This window comes from Gymnoscopelus microlampas, assembly GCF_963454915.1.
Source record: "Gymnoscopelus microlampas genome assembly, chromosome: 13".
In the NCBI taxonomy this organism is placed as follows: domain Eukaryota; kingdom Metazoa; phylum Chordata; class Actinopteri; order Myctophiformes; family Myctophidae; genus Gymnoscopelus; species Gymnoscopelus microlampas.
The window spans coordinates 19200867-19223358 of NC_139950.1; the positions used below are offsets into that span (position 1 = coordinate 19200867).

Consider the following 22492-nt stretch of genomic DNA (forward strand, 5'->3'; position numbering starts at 1 on the left):
TAAGCTACTAGTTATTGTCTCATATTCCTCTTTACTTTTGAGAGGCTTCCCTTGCCAGACTTCAAAACCAATCAAGCTTACAGTGAACCTGCTACAATCACATGATTCACTTCAATGGTTGTGAAACAGAATGCTTCTACGTCATACAGTGGGCCTCTTGTCTTGGAATGTTGATTTGTTTCCAGCACTTACTACACATAGTACTATACAGTATGTCTTGATAAGCCCATGCAGAGTTACACTAATCTTACAATAAAGGGCCTTTCTTCGGAAAACCTTCACCATAGTGGATCAGGATCACTCTCTGATGGGAAAGCAGCAGCTACTTTGAACTTGTCCTTTTTTCTTTTCTTTTTTGCCAATGACAAATTTATCTTTTTGTTCAATTGCGTTGTTTTTGTGAAGATATTTCACCTCAGGTAGCACTTGTTCAGAATGCGTGGAGCTCAAGCTTACCATGCCATAGCTTTCATCTGGTATGTTTTTGTTGTGAAGTGCCTTGCTGATAAGGATGGAGAGGAGCTACCAGCTGGAATCTTTGCTTATGGAGGACCTTGGAAATACCTCACTTTCTTGAATTTGGTATGATTGTCTCTATTTTGCTACAACTGCTTGACACTTACATTATGACTACTACAGGAGCTGATATGGTCAGATAGTTAATTTCAACACTACAATATTGCTTCGTTACATTTCAGTTATTGCAAACGGCATACTTTGGACTGGCTGCAGTGAATGATCTTAAACCTGGGAAGAAGTCAGGATATGGTCTTAACAGATTGAAAGACCTTGTCTTCTCTGTCTTGGCCTTCCCCGTAGGCATGGTGAGAAAGCACATATTTGTCATGTAAAATGGTATTAAATAAAGAACTGTGACACTTTCTATGAAATCATGTCTATAATGCCCATGTTATATAATGAAGCTGTTATAATGAAGCATTGTTATTTATTAAAAATCCATGACACCTTATTTATAACATTTATTATGATTTATAAGTTGCTGATAACATATTAGACTGTACATTCAGCCATTATAACACACAGCATCCTTGTTAAAGTGTGTGAACTGTATATGATGTACATTGTACACAATTCAATTATATCAGGTGGCATAATTGTTTATAATAATTATGTATGACCCTTGTGCTTTACCTTGATGCCATGTTTTCTGTATCTTGTTTAGTTTGTTGTTCTGCTTTTCTGGATGATATGTGCCTACAACAGGGAGTTAGTCTACCCAGCCAGTATTGATGCCTTCTTTCCACCATGGATGAACCATGCTATGGTCTGTATTCACATCAGTGGTGTAAAAAGTACTCATTTATTTACTTAAGTACAAGTATCAATACCGCAATGTAGAAATACCCTGTTACAAGTAAAAGTCCGGAATTCAATATTTACTTGAGTAAAGGTACTGGTATCAAAATGTACTTAAAGTACCAAAAGTAGAAAATGATCATTCTGCTGAATGTCCCATTTCACAAGTTTTCAAAAGTATTTGTTTTCGGAAAATAGCAGATCTAGTGTGAGCTTGTAGATCGGCTATTTTCAAATGGCCAAAATGTATATAGGCCTGAAGTGGTTAACGTATGTTTTGTAATAATAATCAAAATCTACAAAGTAACTAGTAACTAAAGTTTTCAAATAATTGTGGTGGACTAAAAGTATAATATTTGCCTCTGAGATGTAGTGGAGTAGAAGTAAAAGTACAGAACATTTGAAATATTCCAGTAAAGTAAGTAAATTGTACCTGAGTAAATGTACTTAGTTACTTTCCGTCACTGATTCACATTATATCAGTTTATCTATACTCTCCATCATCTTTCAATACAATGACTTACTTACACCTTAAATGTTTTCATAGCACTCCTTGGTTCTACCTATTTTACTTGGAGAAATCCTGGTACAACCTCATGTCTACCCAAAAGTTAAGAGTGGTCTAGCAGCATTAGGAGTTGTGGGTTTGTCTTACCTGAGTTGGTAAGTAAACATGTCAACAAGTATAATAGTGATAATATTTGTAATTTATTATATTCTTATTATTCTTGCCCAAATGCAGAAGTACAGTCTACCTAATGGTAGTCGATGTATAAACTTGTGCTGTAACTGGCAGTAGGCCACAGCAATACATGCAATCTTTGATGAAGATTAGTTTTGCTGTTGCAGTTTGTGTACATGTCTAACAAGGATGCGAGCTCTGCATGTGTGCTGCAAGTGTGATTATTTATTTTTTAATTCTGCCCTGACATGTGAGGGAAAGCTTTGTAGGACATAACATCAGATACCGTATATCACAAGACATACATGTTTTCCATTGTGAAAAGAGAGCCCGAGTGTTGTTTGTGCTGGTTAACCACCAACATTTCATGGAGAAACTTGAATGATGCTAATGTCCCTCAATGTTTTCCCCCTAAACCTGTCCTACAGGGTTATATGGGTGTACTTGGCCGTTGGGCTCTGGGTGTATCCTCTCCTTGGACTCCTCAGTAATGCTGGTGTGGTGGGCCTCTTCTGTTTTAACATGTCTGTGGTTACCTTGCTCTATCTGCTGGGACACAAACTCAACAAATGTGTCTGGGGTACCGGTACGTGATCTTGACATATTTACTACTGCTGTCAGACAGACAAAAATCTGAACTCTCCTCAACTCTCACTCTCTGTCCATCCTCCCAGGTAAAGTCAAGAACAAGAAGTGATTCTCAGCCTCTCTTCGAATGTGAATTTGCCAGAACCATACAGCATACTTCATTCAATGGACACTTGTCAACAACACTTCATGAATAACTGTTTTCTGGCGTATGGCAACAAACTGTAATAAATATACCTCCAAATAGATACCTATCTTATCTAATACCGTGCCTTTCCATTGTTGCTAGACTTGCTACTGTTTGAATACATTTTGGACAATATGCATTTGAAGAAAAAGTTATTTAACAAATAAACATTCACAAAACATTCATAATGCAGTGCACAAAGAAAGCACAATGAAGCAAGACTTGAAAAGTGAGGAAACAATTCTGCATACATGCATTTGTGTATCTATCTCTTGGTTTGAGGAGCCAATTGATGGCTGTAGTAGGCCTATGTTGGATTTCCCTGTTATAATTTTTGGGACTTGAGTATTAACTGCACTTAGATGTAAAAAAGTGCATATTGCTCCATTTATCATCAAGTGGTACGGGAACTTATATAAGTACTGTTAGCTTAATTTGATTGTATTAAACATAGCATTTGTAATTCCTTAAAATACAACTGGATTTTCTGGTACTGATGGTGTGATATATTAGCGTATCACATTAGCGTTATGTCATCTTTCAGTAAATTATAAATAAAGTGGACAAAAAAAGAAGAAAAAAAGCTGGATTTGACATAAAGCTCCATGATCATATCCACTCTTTCCCATCATGAAGTAATGTTCCATTATGATCTCATCTCTTAATTAGATGCTCCACGCAAGTCTCTGTATGCCTTGAGATGCTGAAGATAGTTGGGATCCGCGTCCACCAAACCAACTGCTATAACTTTGGCCAAGATGTGGACATTATTGGGAGAGAGTTCAGAGATCTTTGGCATATTTCCCTGTGAACAAAATGATTAGCGTTGAATAATTTAACAATAATATTCAAAATATTGTACTGTAATGTTATACTAATGCTCAAAGTTTATCACTGACTTCAGCTAGCCTACTACACGTATGTATACTTGTTAAGAACGCTTATTAAAGGGTCTGTAAATGATATTTTTGGGTTAAAATAATAGAGCTAAGCTCTATATTCAGAGTAATCATTGCTATAGTGTGTTTGTTCAGTAATTGGTGTCTCCCCATCTATCCAGCTCTTTAGTAAACAGAAAATACATTTTCAGGTCAGGATACAAAATGTAATCCGATCAGGAGAGCGATCTCATACAGGATCCAGGATAAAGTGAAACTGGAAGTGATGCGAAAATACGAAAAATAAATGAGCAGACAAAACTGGAACTGGAAGACTATAAAATCGAAGCTGATAAATGATTTGTGTGGCGTTCTCTCTACTGATAAAATTGGTATCCTGAACTGAAATGTATTTTCTGTTCACTAAAGAGCTGGAGATGGGGAGACCCCTGTTACTGAACAAATACACCATAGCAATGATTACTATTGCAATATAGAGCTTTAACCTTTTAACAAAAAAACTTTTTGTCTAACCAAAAAATATCACTTACAGTGCACCACAAAACAGGTTTTCATTAGAACTTTCTTAAATGGAAGCATTCTAGGTTTAGCTTTAGGTAGTACAAAATATGAAAACTCATTATGTAAGGTACTCACCTCCTTAAGTCCATTTGAAATGCTCATTATGATGAATAAAAGGCCAACGATGACCTGAATAATGTTTAAAGAGACAACACGATCAACATCAATTCACTGATTTCAGCAGAACTGATTATAAACATACAACTAAGTCAATAAAGAAGGTGTATACTTACAGATAGAAGGTACAACATGTGTCTCACTCTTGCGAACGGAACTTTGCCTTAAGGTGTAAAAAGAGGTCCTTTAGCTTCAAGTCAGTAGCTACAATGTGACAAACTCAGAGAACACCCACGAGAAACCTGAAATACAGGTTCCACCATTTTCAAGGAAGGTGTAATGCACTGTTGTGTAAGTGAAACTACTTTCTCCTTGGTTAGACAGAAGGAATGCATATAAGTGGATCTACAGAATGTAAACTCATTTGTGTCAGGGAAGGATTAAGACTCACAGGCCCCTGGCCATGGGCCAAATGTCTTTTAGGTCATCTTAAGTCATATGTGGGTCAAGAAAACACCTGTAGACATTTCACCACACAGTATTTACAGTCTATAACTTAAAGTAGTACAGTATTTACATGGTATTTATTTGCATGTAAAAAAAAGAAAAAAGAAGAAAAAAAAAAGAATACTTGTCAGCTATCTGTTATAGTCAGACAACCATAGGCCTATGGGAGGGGCTGGGGGCATTGTATCTAACATATTTGAGTGTTTTGAGTGTAACCTATACATTTTAGTAAATTGTTCATTGGCCTGGCAAGTGGCAACCCAGGGGCCAGTGGTAGTCAAGGGCCCCATGTGTGCAATGGCTTGGAGAATAATACAAATTACAATAAACAATATAAAATAAGATATGAAATTATAATGTCAAATGTATAGCCTCTATTGTTGACAACTACTGAATTATGGCATCATCATCAATACAAACGATGAATATATATGGTGCAGTTATAACATATGACATTTTACTACATGCTGTACTTATTTCATCTAAGAAATATAGAACATTCATTGATGTCTGGTCCATTAATACATCTATTTCAACCCATAACGGGCTCTCCCGGTAGGCAAATCGTGCAAACCCCCCCTAGAACACATTGGATTGTTCGCGAGTCTTCTACGCCTTATACGGGGGGAGTATATATACGCCGTAGTACGACGGTGTTTCTTGGCGAAAAAAATAACTGATCTACAAGCTAACAACGCGTAGCCGTGCGACGCGTTGTTAGCTTGTAGATCAGTTATTTTTTTCGCCAAGCGATACTCTCGCACGAGCCGCACGCCCACTGACATTTTGACTAACCTCGCGTCACCAGTCTTTCCACCGCGGAGGAAAACTGGTGTTCATTCTCAACTGAGCCGTGTGATCCGGTTTAAGAAAAAAAAGAAGAAAACGAGCGTGTCCCGGTGGTGGGTTCCGGTTGGCGTCGCATTGTTTTTGTTCCCCACATAATGCGAATCAATTAGTTTAGTCCCGCAAGTCGCGCTACGACTTAGAATAATAGATAGACGTACCAAACGATTATTATACCCCCAAAACACGAAATGGTTATACCAAACTAAACACATTTTAAACTAGGGGAATCGTTTTGGAGGTGCACGGTGCCGGAGGCTCCGGTCATGTGTTCCGGCCACCTGATGACGTAAAGTAATTTCCGTTCCAGACCGGATCAGAAACCCGAAAATGGTATCGATCCCAGGCTACATCATGACAGACAGTTGTTTTTCTCTCTCTTCTCCGCCTCCAACAACATTCTGACAGCACAGTGGCTGCTGAGCAACAACTAAAGTTACCAAACTGGAGCTGATCTGAGACCTGCAGATAGCGGTCAGGCTTTTATGAAGACCCGGCCGAAAAACACGCGTTATCTTGATGTCATGTTCGGTTTACTAGCTGTCCAAATATCAAGCTAAGCTAGCCAAACAACACCTAATAGTCCTCGTGTGTGTGGAAAGATCTTGCTCCTTTTTACTCCCTTTTGGGGGTCCAAAAGGGGGTTAACGTGACTTCAACGGTACGGTGGAGCGTTTTGTTGTTGTTTTGGGGGGTTGGATTTGCTTCTTTCGCAACCCGGGGGTAAGCATTAAGATTAAGAACACACTTTGACTAATGAGTCACTGGCTTTAAGTCTTGCTACCTTGGTATGCTAATGTAGCTGAGCGTTACTCTGCTGTATATCCATGCAGCAGAGTAAGATGTCTTGAGTCATGGCTTACCGTTGCTCCCAGTCAAAACTCACAGACTAGCCTTTAATGCCTGTCCATCAGTGTTAGTTAGCCCAGTGGTTCTCAACCTTTTCAGGCCGTGACCCCCCCAAATAATCATATTTGAACTGGGGACCCCCACACACCCTGACAAGCACTTGGAATTTAATGAGTTGTGTTAAATTTAGTTTGACTCAGTTCCATAGATAAATATTGTGAAAATAGCAGATCTACAAACAACAATGCCTCAAGGTGAGGCGTTGTGGGCTTGTAGATTTGTTTTGCCTCTTATATTATTTGACAATTGGCCAATGTTTTACCAGTTTTTATAGTATAGTTTGTTGTATAGGTTTTAAAAGTCCTTAAATTGTCACTTCACTGTCATCTGCCCCCCCCCCCCCCCTCCCAAAAATATATATTGTGGGGACTCCCCTTAGTTATCTAACCATAAGCTTAAGAGAGCTATCGTTAACTTAAATCTTGTGTCGGCTAGTCTTTATAGGACGTCCGTTAAACTGCAAGATATTATATTATAGCTGGCGAGGTGGAGAAGTGGAGCTTTCTGAAGAACGTGAAACCCACACAATGTTGAAACTGGATAAGCAACTGACATCCAGTCTGTCTGTCTGCTGTGATGCACTGATCAGTAATAATACAACTTTAGCTAACACACTTATCTCTTTTCCCCAGAACGAGGATCCTGTTAGCGTGGCTACCTGGAAGGGAGACCCGCAATGCTGTGTTGGGGCAATGCTGCCTTAGGACAACTAGGTTTGGGTGGGATCGATGAAGAGGTGGTGGTTGAGCCACGGAAGTGTGAGTTTTTCCATGGTAAACAAGTGTGTGACTTGGGGTGTGGCCGGTGGCACACAACTTTCTTGCTGGAAGATGGTGCAGTGTATACCTGTGGCTGCAATGATCTAGGCCAGCTGGGACACGACAGGTCTCAAAAGAAACCAGGTTGGTGAAATATTTTCATCACTTGTGACAGTTCTCGCCAAAAGTAGATAATAATTTTCCAATCCATGGTTGTGATGTAAATATTCCTTGTGTTAACTTAACTGTGATGACCATCACCTACTCTATCTATGTCAAATACTTTCGGCGTGCAGTGGGACACACACACATACAGTATCTTTCCTTACAAACACTACTCCTACATTACTTCAAAATAGTGTCTCCACTTAGGTTCACATTGAGTCCATAACACCAATACAGCATGAGAATAGGCCTAACATTAGTATTTTATTGTCTCTTTATCAGAACAGGTTGTGGCACTGGATGCACAGAACATAGTGGCAGTGTCATGTGGAGAGGCCCATACACTTGCCCTGAATGACAAGGGACACATTTTCTCATGGGGTCTGGGCTCTGACGGGCAGTTGGGCCTTAATAACTTTGAAGAATGTGTTCGTGTGCCTAGGTAAAATCCACTTCTAATGCTGCATGTTTAGTAGTTCAAATCAAATGCTTTTTTAAATATCATTCATTTATAAATTCATTTGAATCATTATGATCATAGTTGAATAGCTCATTATTTCGTTTTGTACAAAGACACGTTATACATTTAAAGTACCATACAGTGATCATTACATGATTGTCATATATTGGTTATATATACATTAACGCAGATAATTTTCCATAATTGGCTTTATTTTTTGATTTGATATGCTTACATATTTTAGTAGTCATTGAAACATTACTGACCTTGCATGAATTGAATCATTGTTGGCGGAACCTCATTGTGGTGGTAAGAAGTCATGGACATTTTAACTTCATGTCAGCCTTTTCTCCAGGGCTCACTTTTTGGCTGAACTTTTCAGATGATTTCATGCTTTAAAATACAATATGAAAAACTCTGACAAAAATAACAGAAAATAAGAAAGTTGATTTTCATACCTTATTGAAATAAATGGAAGTCAACAGTTTCTTTGTTTGAAAATCAAAGATTTTCTTTTTACCAGGTAGTCACTTGAGATCAATGATCTCTTTTCCAAAGAATACTATGAGTTGTAGTCAGTGTGCTTGTGGGCGAAATGTGTCATGTGAGCCCCCTGCTGTGAGGACAGGTGTCTCTTTGGCCTGTTCATGCCTGTGTGTTGGGCCTATTCACAGCCCTCACACCCTCTGTCTTGCAGTGTCTATTCTACTTAACACAGGCTAAACATGTCAGATCACCAGTATGGTCCTTTAACCTCATCAGAGTATGTTATAGTACGAATATACGCATATTTCTTTTCTCTCCACTTTTTTAAAATTGAAATAGGATTTCAACGAATATACACATCTTAGCTATTTATTCTCCAAGGTACAGTAGACTTGACTATTATTTGGTTTCTTGCATTCATGTTCAGCCTGGAAGGCAATGGTGCAAGAAGTGCTTCCCATTCCTTTTCCTTAGGTAATATTGGTACTGCTGGTTATTGATCCTACCATGAATTTATTTAGCTTGGTTTCCAGGAATAAATTGGCCCTGCTAGAATGGCCAATATGTCAGGTGAATGCAATGAACTTCCTGAGACTCATTGGTTTTCATTATGTTCCCTTCAGAAACATAAAGAGTTTGTCAGATGTACAAATTGCTCAGGTAGCCTGTGGATACTGGCATTCCCTTGCTCTTTCAAGAGGTGAGTGTGGCATTATATTTATTGTATAAGTTAAGCTATATAATAAGATCCTCCATGTTTTGTTTATGATTTTTGTCATTTTGTCACTCGACTTAATACCTTTTTTCCTAATTTGTTTAGGGGGACAAGTGTTCTCCTGGGGTCAGAATCGATATGGCCAACTGGGGCTGGGAATGGATGGACAAAGCATTTCCACACCCCAACTCATTCAGTCTTTGCAGGGCATTCCTTTTGCCCAGATATCAGCAGGTGGCGCCCATAGCTTTGCCCTCACACTGTCAGGGGCTGTGTTTGGTTGGGGGCGGAACAAGTTTGGACAGCTGGGTGTCAATGACAATAATGGTGAGATTTTCAAATACTTTGGTGGGCAGCAATGGCTCAGGAGGTAGACCGAGCGGTCTTGGAAATGGAAGGTTCCAAGACCTCCCGATGAACAGCTCTTGATGAGCAGGTTGGTTGCCTCCATCATCGGTGTGTGTGTAAATAGCTGAATGTAAAGCATTATAGCATATAAGCCTTTTAGACCTGAAATAATCCTCAAAAGCTCTTTTGCAGATCGACATTTCCCAACCCTACTGAAGTCCCTTAGGTCACAGAGGGTCATTTACATCTCCTGCGGAGAGGACCACACGGCAGCACTGACCAAGTTAAGCTATATACTCAATATTCTTTATACAGTAGAGTAGTTCTAGTTGAGATCTTAAGCAGGCTTGCCGGGCTACACACTAAACTTTGTTGTATAGACTACTACAGCTTGTAACTGGCCTCAGTATCTCCTTAGCCAGTGGCTGCAATTTCCTGCTGAGAAATGAATCTGGTCTATTAGTGCCGCACAGCAGCAGTAGTAGTAAGTTCCTCACTGACAGAATTCAGTATGTAAAGGTAAACAAGACACTCTCCTCTCCCATCAGGACCAGAGTTGGTGCACCCCAAGGTTGCATTAGCTCTCCTGTATTGTTTACTCTTTACACGGCAGACTGTAACACCTGCGAGTCAAATCAGTTTCTTCTGAAATATTCAGATGACTCTACGCTAATAGCTCTGATGACTGACAGTGATGACCCGAAACAGTACCAGGGCAGCGTTGACCGGCTTGTGGAGTGGTGTGACAAAAATAATCTGATTATCAACACTAAGAAAACTGAGGAAATTATATTTGGCCCTGCTCCCGGTGATAAGACACCACCGGTGACAATCCATGGTTCAGCTATTGAACAAGTCCCATCTTACAAATATCTGGGGGTGATGATAGATGCCACCTTATCATGGTCATCTCATACTGATTATATTTGTAAGAGGATACAGCAGCGTATGTACTCCCTACGCCGACTGAGATCGTTTGGTGCTAGTAGTCAGATCTTGTCTCTTTTCTATACGTCTGTTGTTCAAACTGTGATGTTGTACTGTAGCACGGCCTGGTTTAACAGCCTATCAATGGTATATAAGAACAAACTGTATAGCCAAATTAAGATCTGCGCTAAAATAGTTGGTAGGCCAGTCGAGGCTGTGTTACGTTCCTTTAAAGAGGCCCAGATCAATAGTATGCTTAGACTGGCAAAGAGCATCTCCTCTGACCCCTTACATGTTTTAAATGATGAATATCAACTGTTGCCCTCCGGGAGGCGGTTTAGAGTCCCTAAATATGAGAAAAACAGGCTAAAGAACTCTTTTGTACATCAGTCTGTTCGGCTTTTAAACCAAAGTCGGTAAACCAAAAGGATTTGTTCTACTGTTCTTGTTTCTGTCTGCTTCTGTGATGTATGTCCTGTAATGTACTTTGTGTAATGTATTGTGTATGTCCTGCCTGTATCTTGAGCGGTGACGTCATGGTCACAAAGCAAATTTCGGTGAAAGCTGACAATAAAGTTGTATCGTATCGTACTCCAGCCACAAGTCAATTTCTTGGCAGAGGATTGTTAGATCAATTACTCTTACATTTGATTTTCTGTTTTTGGGATAGTTCTGTTCAAATTTAGTAATTTAAATAACAAGTTTACATCTTGAACAGTACACAAACTTTTCATTAATAAAGAACTGTATACTATATACTGGTGTGTCTCAGTACACTCCTAGAAAAGTTGTAGTTATTGGTAGAAAGGTTATAACTGTAGGTTTTTCTGGTGATTATGCAGGAAGGAGGCGTGTTTACATTTGGAGCAGGAGGGTATGGCCAACTTGGACATAATTCTACTAACCATGAGATCAACCCCAGGAAAGTGTTTGAGCTCATGGGTAATGTCGTCACACAGATTGCATGCGGAAGGTAAGTTTTAGAAAAAACTGTTTTTTTCTCATTTTGTGCTGCATTAACAGGGCATTAAAGATTATGTTTTCTTATTAACTGTTTATAATAATGTATGCTGATCAGTATTGGAAGACTAGCAGAATAACTAAGCTACAGTATAATTGAAAGCAATAGAAAGGCTTAAAAACGTGAGACAAGTTTGGATAAATGAGACGGATAAAAAAAGGTATGAAAGAGAAAAGAGGCTGGACTAGTCAGTGGTAGGCATGAATAGCCATATAGGCTCCATCTTATTGTTGAACACTTTAATTGAATTTAATTCATCTTGTTTTTTAAGGCAGCATACTTTGGCTTTCATTCCCTCCTTGGGAAAGATGGACGCATTTGGGCTTGGTGGCAATGGCCAACTTGGAACACGGTCCACTTGCAATAGAAAAAGTCCTGCCCCTGTAAAAGGCCCCTGGGTTGCTACTAATGGCCCAATCTCCTCACATACAGGTGAGTAATGTAACTCACATCAACTACATGAAGTTCAAGTGTTAATAATACTGCTTGTTTCCATACTTACCTAGAAGGCAAGGTGAGGATTCAGTCAGTGGTGCGCAAGATTACCTTACCTCAACCATAGTTCACTCCTTGTGTCGTTTCATTGTTGGTCTTCATGATTTGATGCCATTAACATTGCCCACTCTCCTTGCTGTTTTATACTGCAATGTGCTCGTTATGTGATGGTTGGTGTCTGCATCCATGTATGTAGCAGAACTCTTCCATTGTATAATTGCTTTACCAAAATGTTTTTTGTTTTTTTTGAAAAATTGCAGATACATTTTGAGCTTGTAGATTCTCTTTTTGAATAGCCAAAGTATATAGGGCTTAAGTGGTTAAGGGCTTTTAGACTCTATTGTTTTTCACGGCATGGCTAGCTGTCTATAAGAGGGTCTTTCTGTGTGGCTGTCTGTTTGTTTGTCTGTCTGTCTGTGTCTGGAGTGTATCCCGCAAACCGCTGGAGCGAATTTCTTGTGCACACTGCCACCCCCCAAAAAAAATATATATATATTTGTTTCCCATTATGTTTGTGTAACTTTAATTCATTTGATTGGTTTGATGGCCGTCGGAATGCATGCCCCGTCGGTTATGCAATACCTATTTTTATAGATACTACTGTATGAACCACAGCATCCCTATACTGGGGGCAAACATTCGGCGGAAATATCTGATCTACAAGCTGATAATGCATCGCAAAATGTTGCATTCATTGTGACCTTGTAGATCTGCTAATTTCAGCAAAGAGATTTGGTGGCCCTAGGGGACTCTGATCAATGAAGTATTATGCCTGATTTATACTGGTGTTGCATGCAGTAAATAGCAGATATACAAGCTCGCTTGGAGATCTGCTATTTACTGAGTATGACACCTGCACGCGACTAAGTATAAATTAGGCTTATAGGGTTATGGCTTGCATCTTCTAGCTGCCAAGCCAAGAGGGTGGAGAAGTACATGAAGTCTGAGATCCACATGAAGCAAGCCACGCTGTTATTAGACCCTGTCTTGTTTTTTCATTTTCATTGCAGATGCAACACAAAGCTGTTGTGTCAAGCGGATCTATGCAGGGGGAGACCAGAGTTTTTCCCACTATCACACTACGAATGTAAGTTACATTTTTATCTTTTTATTAAGCTTCTGTTGTTCTGTCCAATTTTGTATTTTTTGAGGGCATCTGCACTATTGTGAATTAGATTTATGCAAAGAGAAAGAAAAGTCCCAAGTACTTAGAAGTTCTGGTTTAACCTGTTGCAGATTCTAAAAACGCCTTCTAAATCCTGACCTAAGTTTTCTGAAAAACTTCAAATATTTATTCAAAGATTACAAAAAAATGATGTTGCTATATACTGTACAAAAGGGGTTCACAGATTGAACGGTATTGTTACGTTTAGGGGTTCCCAGTCTAAATGGGTTAACAAAAATTAAAAAGCCTTTATTGGATCATTGTTGACACTTTACCTACATTTTCTTTACAAATCTCTTTATTGATTTCACGCAGACAGAAAAGACAGCAAATAATAAGTACGTACTGTACAACAAAGAGGTCTGCAATTTTCTAATGCAAACAATGTAAGTGACAAACAAAAACTAAGATAACAAAGAAGACAACATGATCCCTAAAATACAAATAAATCTCTCACACACTCACATTCAACCCTGGGTAAGGAAGACCGAATTAGAGTTTTAGGGAAATTGCCGTTGGGTTCAGAATTACATTGATAAGGCTTATAAATAAGTTGCATATTTTTGCAAGATATACAGTAACTTGAATTGTGTTGTTGGGGTATGTTGTTTTGTCGTTAGAAATCATTTTCATCAATCACCACAAGACTGTTTGAAGGGGCAGAATAAGATTAATGCACTGAGGAAAAGTATCATGTTGCAAATGTAGATTCTATGTCATATTCAGTGCAAGCAATTTTAAATGAGATGAGTTATAGCTGAAGGCAGAACAAGAATTAGACTGTGTTCAGACATGTAGAATCTGAACAGTGACTCGTCACTTTTTCCTTTGAAAGCCATCCTTGTCCATCTGGTCAATAAACAGCTCCCTGCGGCAGCAGCCACACAAGCTCTTTTCCTCTCCCTGATAATGAGTCAAAATGCTAGAACCAGTAGATCTTGCTTCAATTGGATTGAAATTATTTTAGCTGAGACTTGCCTGACACAGCAGTGTAAGCTTGACTAAGTGTTAGTCCCCCTTGATGGGTCTGGGGGAGGGGGAGGGGGGTAAAGAGGACTACTAGAGCAACACGTGGCTGGATGTTAAAGTGACAGTAAAAACAAAAAAAGATGACATCCTACCATATTGTCATAATGTGCACATATTTAAATTTTGAATATGCAGTGTGTATATATATATATATATATATATATATATATATATATATATATATATATATATATATATATATATATATATATATATATATATATATATATATATATATATATATATATATATATATATATATATGTAAAAAAAAAATCATTATGATGCATGCTTATGTCAGCAAGTACCAACCAATTTCAAACAATAATATAACATCCACCCGTTAATCTTGTGGTCTTAGTTAGTCTTCCACACAGAGCTAAGATTTATCAAAAATACTCTATACAGATTCATTATGCTACAGAGACCAGAGGGCAGTACTGTGCATCTGCCATATCCGACATGGGGGCCATATTCCAAATGATGTAATTTTACAGCTAAACAGTACACTAAACAATACATATGTTTCCGAAATAGGCAATGTAGTAACAGAAGTTGGAGTCGTATTTTATCAGCACTGCCTTAATAGTTTTTACTTTGTAGTCTGAGGTGATTGATTGAATTGAATACTTTATTCAGAAGTTTGCAGAGAAAAAGCACATGGAAGTACAGTTTACAATACAAGGTCAACTAAAATGGATAGCCCAGGAAAGCCGCAATGGCTTGTTTCAAATGGGATCCTCACATACTCAATTCATTCACCTTCTACTTGAAGCTACAGGGTAGACTGAAGTTGTAGTAATCATGGGGTACTGTTAAAAATGAATGTGTCTTATATGATAAGTCAATGGTAATAACAGCTTAGCTTACTAGCCTTTTCTAAAATGTGAAATTAGGCATATTGTTGTCTTTCCTCAAATTAAGCATCCATCAGTTAGTCTTTGCCTTTGAATGTAAATACAAATATGAATTGATTATATACTGTCTCTTACAGGCTTAAACCAAATCCATACCTCTACAATTCATTTTGCAGTTTAGTGACAGGTTAACATTGGTGGAGGTAAATAATAGTTGGATTTAAATGCATTATTTCCCCTGAACAATAATATTTTAACACTTCAATTTGAAATGTTCTTCATTGTCCTAGAACCACCAAGTCTCAGCTAATACGAGGACGCAGCAGGACCCCCGTAGACAGATTTGCACCTTGACAGCTGATCTCATCCATAGTTGGCTGAGCCACTCACAAGGAAGACTCCCACAAGAGATATCCAAGTAAAGTCCTTACCTCACAAAAAAAACAAACACACTAGCTGCCTGCATGCTATCTTTGTAATAGTAATGCTAGTTTAGCTTTTTTGATACATTGTCATGACATTTGTAAGTCATGTTAATTTGTGGTTTGGTTTTAAAAGCAGTCACACTAATTACTTGTATTTAATACTTGCTGTAGTGAGATTGACCTGGTATTCTCCTCAGCGAGTTGTCTCAACGGGTCCTTCTTGGCGGCAAGGTAACCACACTTGAGCTACCTTAAACTGATATACAGTATATATCTCTAATCTCAAATGTTCAATATACAGTATGCAGTACTCTCATATAGTTTCTTCTTGCGCTGTATCTCTCTGAAAAACGATGTAGCCATGTTGTCATGTCCTTGATTCTGTTAAGATATTATAGAAGTAAAGATGGTGCTGGTGGTTTGCTAAATCCATTTCCCCTGGACCTTGAATTTGACTTGTTTTTATATCTGTTGTTCCAAGTCATCCAGATCACTACAACACCAGCAGTAAATGCTCAGGGGTGGATATGAACATGGCACGCATCCTGTTTCACAGAGTGGTTCAGCATGATCACCCTGAACTAGCTCAGCAGGTGAGTGGTCAGGAGTTGAACCCGACTATAGTCAAAGCACCTTCTAGTCCTTTGATCGTCCTTTCACTGTAAGTACTTGGTCGATGGGAACGCATGACCTTGATTATGCAATACCTGTTGTACCCGTTGTCAGAGTACTTAGTGCAGTACCATTATCATAGGACTTTATGACGTTGGTACTATGACATGATATTGATGTCCTCAGGGTTGGAGGCCGGTCTGTGATGTCAATAATACCGATCTAGTTCATTATAATGATTATAATGACTAGACCATACCCGGTCGGCGCAGCGCATCCGTGGGGGGATATGCGCACATGATCTGGCAACCCGGGAGGCAGTTCGTCCCATAGCTGGGCAGGCCCGTAACCATGGCGACAGTGTTTGACACAAAAACGCTAATAAGAAGCTGAGATTTGATGAAATTGAAAAACGGGCTTCACAGTTAAGTTCAGATGGTAATGGTCAATGGCTGTGTGCAAAATCAGAGTAATTGGTCCAGCCAGTGAGGAGAACCGGGTAGCTTCACCACCACTACAAACACCACCACTACAAACGCACAGAGGTTACTAGAATTATAGTAGGAAGTACTTGGCCATTATTGATTGCATCTTCTATTCTGCCCATCAGATTGCTGCTAGTTTGGAAAAGAACACGATTCCCAGACTAAACAACTCTCCACCAGACATTGAGGCTCTGAGACTCTACCTCACTCTTCCAGAATGTCCACTCTTCAGTGACCCAGGCACCTACGTGACTCTCGCCATCCCCTTTGCTAAATCACTGATCAGCTTAAAAGGAGCTCCACTGAAAGTGCTAGGTAGATTGAAGACCGTTGTCACTGCTCATGAACATGTATGTTTCTCATTGTTGCTGTCAAGATAAATGTATTATAGGACATATTTTGGTTATGCTCGCGCTATAGGAAACTGGTGGTCTACATTTGAGGCCCCAGTGTTTCAGAGGCTGGTGGAGCTGTACAAAGAGGTGGTGGTGTATCTGCTCAGGATGCACAAGGTGGGCATCCCTCACTCAGAGCAGAGGATTTTCACCTGCTTCCTGGACACATCCCTCCGTCTCTTGGAGATCCTGCATGGAGTGAGTGCTGAAAAAATATTGCATGTTTCACACGTTTAGTTTATGCACTTTTCAAGCATAGCCTATTCTCATTCGTAGTTGAAAATGGCTATTCTTGATCCTCAGGTAAACGAGAGAGCAGGGCATATCATACAGTATGATAAATTCTACATACATGAGTTGGATGACCTGATAGATATCAGAAACGACTACATCACATGGATACAGCAGCAGATGTACCCTATGGTGAGTTACTTGGTTCATAATCTTAAGTTTACCAGTTCTACTACTGAAGGGTAAATCAAACATCATAATAGGACATTGTCTATCTCTGTGCTGCATGTTCAGGGCCATGATGGCACCGTCACCCTGTGCAAGTATCCATTTGTATTTGATGCCCAGGCGAAGACCACACTACTTCAAACTGATGCTGTCATACAAATGCAGGTAACCTATGCTGCTGGGTGCTTAAGAGGCCCGTGCTTATATCTCAACTTCATAAGAATTGGGATAAAATCTGTGAAAATATATAGCCACTTGTGTTATCTGTTGCCAGATGGCAGTCGACCAGGCACAAAGGCAAAACTTCAGCTCCATGTTCCTACCAGTGGTGGAGTCTGTAAACCCCTGTCTCATCCTCATTGTTCGGAGGGAAAATATTGTCGGCGATACCATGGAGGTTCTCAGAAAGTCCAAGAATGTGGACTACAAGAAACCACTAAAGGTGAATTGAGATGTTTGAGTTCTTTGAATTGCAACTTTGAAAATTTTGTTAAGGTAAAGCACACCTTGTGCAATATTACAGTCTTAGTGGCATACCAGATGCAATTTCCACATAGTGGCAAAAATGTTATTTGTTAGCACCTTGAGTCGTTCGTGTGATAGGGTCTAGGGTGGCTATCAACGAGCGAATGCAAGTGAATGAAAGTTGTCAGAAATGTTTACATGGTGTAAACTGTAGTAAATGTAATACTAGTCCATACCCAGGGATGTGAGCACACCTGCAACATATTTCGAGCTGCGTTCGCTTCCAGCGTTCGCGCGTCTTACTTGTAATACAAATAATAGATAGATAATCAAATCAAATAGATTATCATAAAATGGTGACAGTAGCCGTAAAAACGCATGGTAGGCATAGGCCACCACTGGGGCTTTATGGGTCATGATTTAAAATATAGTGTCCCTCTTCCATCCATCTCTTCTGACTGAGGCATCTCCAGAGGAGGACCCTGTACACTGATTCCAATCACATCTTCAACTGTTACTTGTTCAACTTCATAGCCTATTTGGATAATGTAAATCGATTTACATTTTAAATATAACATGGTGTATGTCATTCAATTGGCCATATTGCATTAGCCTAGCACTTCTAATGTGCGCAGTGATCTGTTTTCGGTTCTATTTTGCCGTGCGTGCGCCTAGTGTAGCCAGCGGCTAGAGATCCCGTAGCCTGTGGGGCTGTAACCTGGATGACTAATCCCATAGCCCGAACTCTGAATCTCTGATGTTTACACAAAAACACTAATAAACAGCTTAAATTTAGCGAAAGTGAAAAACAGGCTTCCTCACTGTCTGCATACGCTAATGGTCAATGCCTGTGTGCAAGTTCAGATCAATTGCTCAACCCACTGAGGAGAACCATGCGGAACAGAGAGACTGACTGACAGAGGTTTCCTTATTATATAATAGGATAGCTATCAACTGTGGTGATTGTAGTTGGTCTACCTGCTCTTCTATTGAGAAGCACTTGTCAGTGCTATCAGTGGCAGGATCACTATTAGTTGACAAGAGATATTGCATGAAGCTCAGCAGTAGAAATGTCATCACTCATGTTTTCAAATTGTGCGTAAGACATGTAAGTTAAAGGTTGCAGCTTTAAGAATGCATTTTGTCTGATATAATTTGTGGCAGGTGATATTTGTGGGTGAGGAGGCAGTCGACGCTGGAGGGGTGAGAAAGGAGTTCTTCCTCTTGATCATGAGAGAACTGCTGGATCCCAAATATGGGATGTTTCGCTACTACGAGGAGTCCAGGCTCATCTGGTTTTCTCATAAGGTACATTATGACTTATCTTTCGATTCCATAGTTTTTCCCTATTGCACTGTTGAAACTTTATTTCTATCTTCTATACATCTGACTGACAATGAATGTCCCCTCCAGACCTTTGAGGACATCGACTTGTTCCACCTCATTGGAGTCATTTGTGGCCTGGCCATCTACAACCTCACCATCATAGAGCTCCACTTCCCTGTGGCTCTTTACAAAAAGCTGCTGAAGAGGAACCCAACACTGGATGACCTGAAGGAGTTGATGCCAGATGTTGGAAGGTAACCTGTGGTCAAGGATTAGTTACCCTTAATCACTTAGGCCCTATATACTGTACTTTGTTGTATGACAAAAAAAGGTCTACAAGCTCACAACACATTGTGAGCTAGTAGATCATCTGCTATTTTTGCTTTTTCTTTTTAAAGTAAAAAATAAATACATACAAACTTTTTTGTTGGTTAAAATAAGTGTTGAATACCTCTATCCCCAGAGCAATCATTGCTAAATAGCGTTTGTTCAATAACGGGGGTCTCCCTCTCTCTCTAGCTTTAGTAAACAGAAGATACATTTTCACGTTGGGATACCAATTTCATCCAATCAGGAGAGAGAACTCATACAGGATAAATAAGTGAAATTGTTAGTGATGAAAAAAATAAATGAGCAGACAAATTTGGAACTGTTACACAAGCTGATAAAAGTCTCTCTCCTGACTGGATGAAATTTGTAGCCCACCTGAAAAGTTATTTTCTGTTTACTGAAGAGTTGGAGAGAGTTACTGAACAAACACTCAATGAATACTATCAGAATACAGAGCTTTAACTTTTTAAACAACTAAAACATTTTAGCTTTTGGCCTATAATGACATGCCTAAAATAGAGATGGGTAGGAAATGGTTTAGCATGTTGCTGAACCTAATTTATTTCAGTGAGGTTTCAGTCTGATAGCTTTCTGTATTTATAGCATCGCTCTGTTTGTTAGTATTCAGAGAATTTGATAGGCCATCACAAATGGTTAGGAAATGTGTTCTAAAATAATAAATCCCTAATTCTATCAAACTCTTAAAACTAGGAGTCTGCAGCAGTTACTGGACTACACCGAAGATGATCTTGAGGATACATTCTGCTTGAACTTCACAGTAAGTTAATTGCCAGCTTCAAAGCCATATAATACTGTATGCATTAATTGCATTACTATGTTGGGTACAGTGTAGATTAGAAGATGCAATGGATGAGTTGTGAATGTGATATGACCAGTATTGTGTCAATGTTTGTGTTGCCATTTTTAGGTCACAGAAGAAAACTTTGGTGCCACAGAGGTCTTGGAGCTTGTTCCGAATGGCGACAATGTCTGTGTTAATAAGTCAAACAGGTAATTCTTCAGTCAATGCCTTAGCACAAAAAGATGGTGGATTAATTGCTAGGGCTGCCTCTGGCTGGCTGATAGTGAAATAGTTTCACTAAGTAGATATCTTATATTTTAGAAATTACCTCAGTAAATGCCCTAAAATGACTACGGTCATTTTGGGCCCTGCGTTGGCCCTACTATAGCTTTACTTTAACCGGTTACAAATTGACTCACTGCTGAGTTGATTATAATGAGCATGCTAATACAAATCTTTCCCCTTCTCCTAGACACGAGTTTGTCAACGCATACGTGGACTACATCTTCAACAGATCCGTAGCCTCGCTTTTTGAGAACTTCTTTGCAGGGTTCCACAAAGTGTGTGGTGGAAAGGTTCTGGAGCTGTTCCAGCCAAATGAACTACAGGCCATGGTCATCGGCAACACCAACTATGACTGGAAAGAGCTAGAAAAGGTATTGCTCTGAGATTTGCGACCTCAACAGCTGATCAGGTCAATAGAATGCTGAGCTACTTGCAAGGGACAATATCAAAGTAAAGCAAATGGAGCTGTGGGAAAAAATTGTATAGTTGGAAAGCTCTTCTTTGGAACAACCCCCCCCCCCCCAAACCCAAACAAACATGGAAGTCAATTGAAGTTAATTTCTATACATAATAGATGCAACAGAGTCGCACCAGATTAAAATAATAATTCTTTGCATATTTATGTCCACAATGAATCCAAGTTCTATACAAATATGGCTTAATTGTTCTTGTTGTAATATGGCATATTCCTGTGAGGCCGTTAACGGTTCTGCAAGCTCACTCATTCAGCAAGAAGCCTTTAATTGCACAAGTCACTAATATGTTTTCTTTTTACTTTTCCTCAGAGTACTGAATACAAAGGAGAATACTGGGCTGACCATCCTACCATTAAGATCTTTTGGGAGGTTTTCCACAATCTCACTGTAGAAAAGAAAAAACAGTTTCTGTGTAAGTGGTACCCTTCATCACACAAGTTCTTAAACATACTGTATGTTTCAGCCCTTTTGCTTAGTTGAGATACATCTGTCAATGCTTACAGTAGGAATAATTAACAAATTCCTCTTGGCTTCAGTGTTCCTTACAGGAAGTGACCGCATACCCATTCTGGGCATGAAAAGCCTGAAGCTGGTTATTCAGCCAACTGGTGGAGGAGAGCATTACCTGCCTGTCGCACACACTTGCTTCAACCTGCTGGACCTGCCCAAGTACACCAGTCATGAGACACTCAGTGACAAGCTTCTTAAGGCTATAGATCACAATCAAGGTTTCAACCTTGCCTGACGGTGCACTGAAAATGGCGAAAACTTAACAGACTGCCGATGGTAACCACATGCACAAATGTTTTGCCTCACAAAACTTTGTTCGCTGAATCTTGTTCTATTAACTTACTACACTATCATAGTGTGGCAAAAGAACACTCCGCAGGGGGCCAAGTGACACTAAACAGGCATAAGGGATTGGATGTATGGACTTTCAAGTTCCGCTTTTTTCCTTTTTTTTCCTCATGCCAACGCAGTATTGAACGCTGAACTAATTTCAAAGTCAATTCACATGGTTTGATATCTATTGTAGAGATGCTTTTTCATGTTTGGATAAGATTAGTGTAATGAAGCCAAAGCATTGGTACAGTATATACTTTGAATCTTTGGGCTCAGATGGTGTAAACCAGCGTTAGACCACATTTGTTAACAATTTGGTCAAGGAGAACAAAGTATGAAGATATGCTTTAGAAGCTGAGTGGGTTTGCTTGGCTGTAAGCCTTAAACTAGTCACAAATAAAAAAGAAATTACAGCCATTCAAATGAGTCATTTTGGAAATGTATACGTGAACTTTTTTTCTACATAATCACATTTGTTTATGGACTGAATTAGGCTTCATCAATTTAACCAGTTGTACTTTAGGCTAAATGTTTTTCCACAGCAACTACAGCTTGGCAGAGTCAGCCATCATATCCAGACCTTTTTCACGGCAGACATATTGGCATAATA

The 22492-nt window shown here is 39.3% G+C and overlaps 2 protein-coding genes and 1 long non-coding RNA gene across 4 annotated transcripts; 2 read left to right on the plus strand and 1 right to left on the minus strand.

Moving 5' to 3' along the window:
- The first annotated feature begins 379 nt into the window (after window positions 1-379).
- On the plus strand, window positions 380-2600 carry LOC311058773 (androgen-dependent TFPI-regulating protein). The gene is made up of 5 exons (XM_084076246.1): window positions 380-582; window positions 699-824; window positions 1184-1285; window positions 1865-1980; window positions 2428-2600. Exons 1-5 carry the CDS (start codon window positions 436-438, stop codon window positions 2591-2593), a joined length of 657 nt encoding a protein of 218 aa, XP_083932372.1. The 5' UTR covers window positions 380-435; the 3' UTR covers window positions 2594-2600.
- Window positions 2601-2633: 33 nt separating this feature from the next.
- On the minus strand, window positions 2634-4565 carry LOC311058774. The gene is made up of 3 exons (XR_014602074.1): window positions 4468-4565; window positions 4310-4363; window positions 2634-3579 (listed from the first exon to the last, which is right to left on the minus strand). It is a non-coding gene; the product is annotated as an uncharacterized lncRNA (long non-coding RNA).
- Window positions 4566-5990: 1425 nt separating this feature from the next.
- herc4 (HECT and RLD domain containing E3 ubiquitin protein ligase 4) lies at window positions 5991-22313 on the plus strand. 2 transcript variants are annotated; one of them, XM_084077113.1, is made up of 24 exons: window positions 5991-6367; window positions 7186-7455; window positions 7759-7918; window positions 9046-9122; window positions 9243-9464; window positions 9678-9769; window positions 11255-11385; window positions 11705-11865; window positions 12939-13015; window positions 15270-15397; window positions 15576-15635; window positions 15886-15997; window positions 16627-16816; window positions 16922-17094; window positions 17200-17319; window positions 17422-17520; window positions 17630-17797; window positions 18985-19128; window positions 19234-19400; window positions 20188-20254; window positions 20405-20487; window positions 20751-20934; window positions 21349-21451; window positions 21576-22313. In XM_084077113.1, the coding sequence occupies exons 2-24, from the start codon at window positions 7230-7232 to the stop codon at window positions 21782-21784; spliced, it is 3153 nt and encodes a 1050-aa protein (XP_083933239.1). In that variant the 5' UTR covers window positions 5991-6367; window positions 7186-7229; the 3' UTR covers window positions 21785-22313. The 2 variants fall into 2 exon arrangements, with proteins under 2 accessions (XP_083933239.1, XP_083933238.1); XM_084077112.1 differs by lacking the exons at window positions 5991-6367; window positions 7186-7455; window positions 7759-7918; window positions 9046-9122; window positions 9243-9464 and having other exon boundaries at window positions 9516-9768.
- The last annotated feature ends 179 nt before the right edge of the window (window positions 22314-22492 follow it).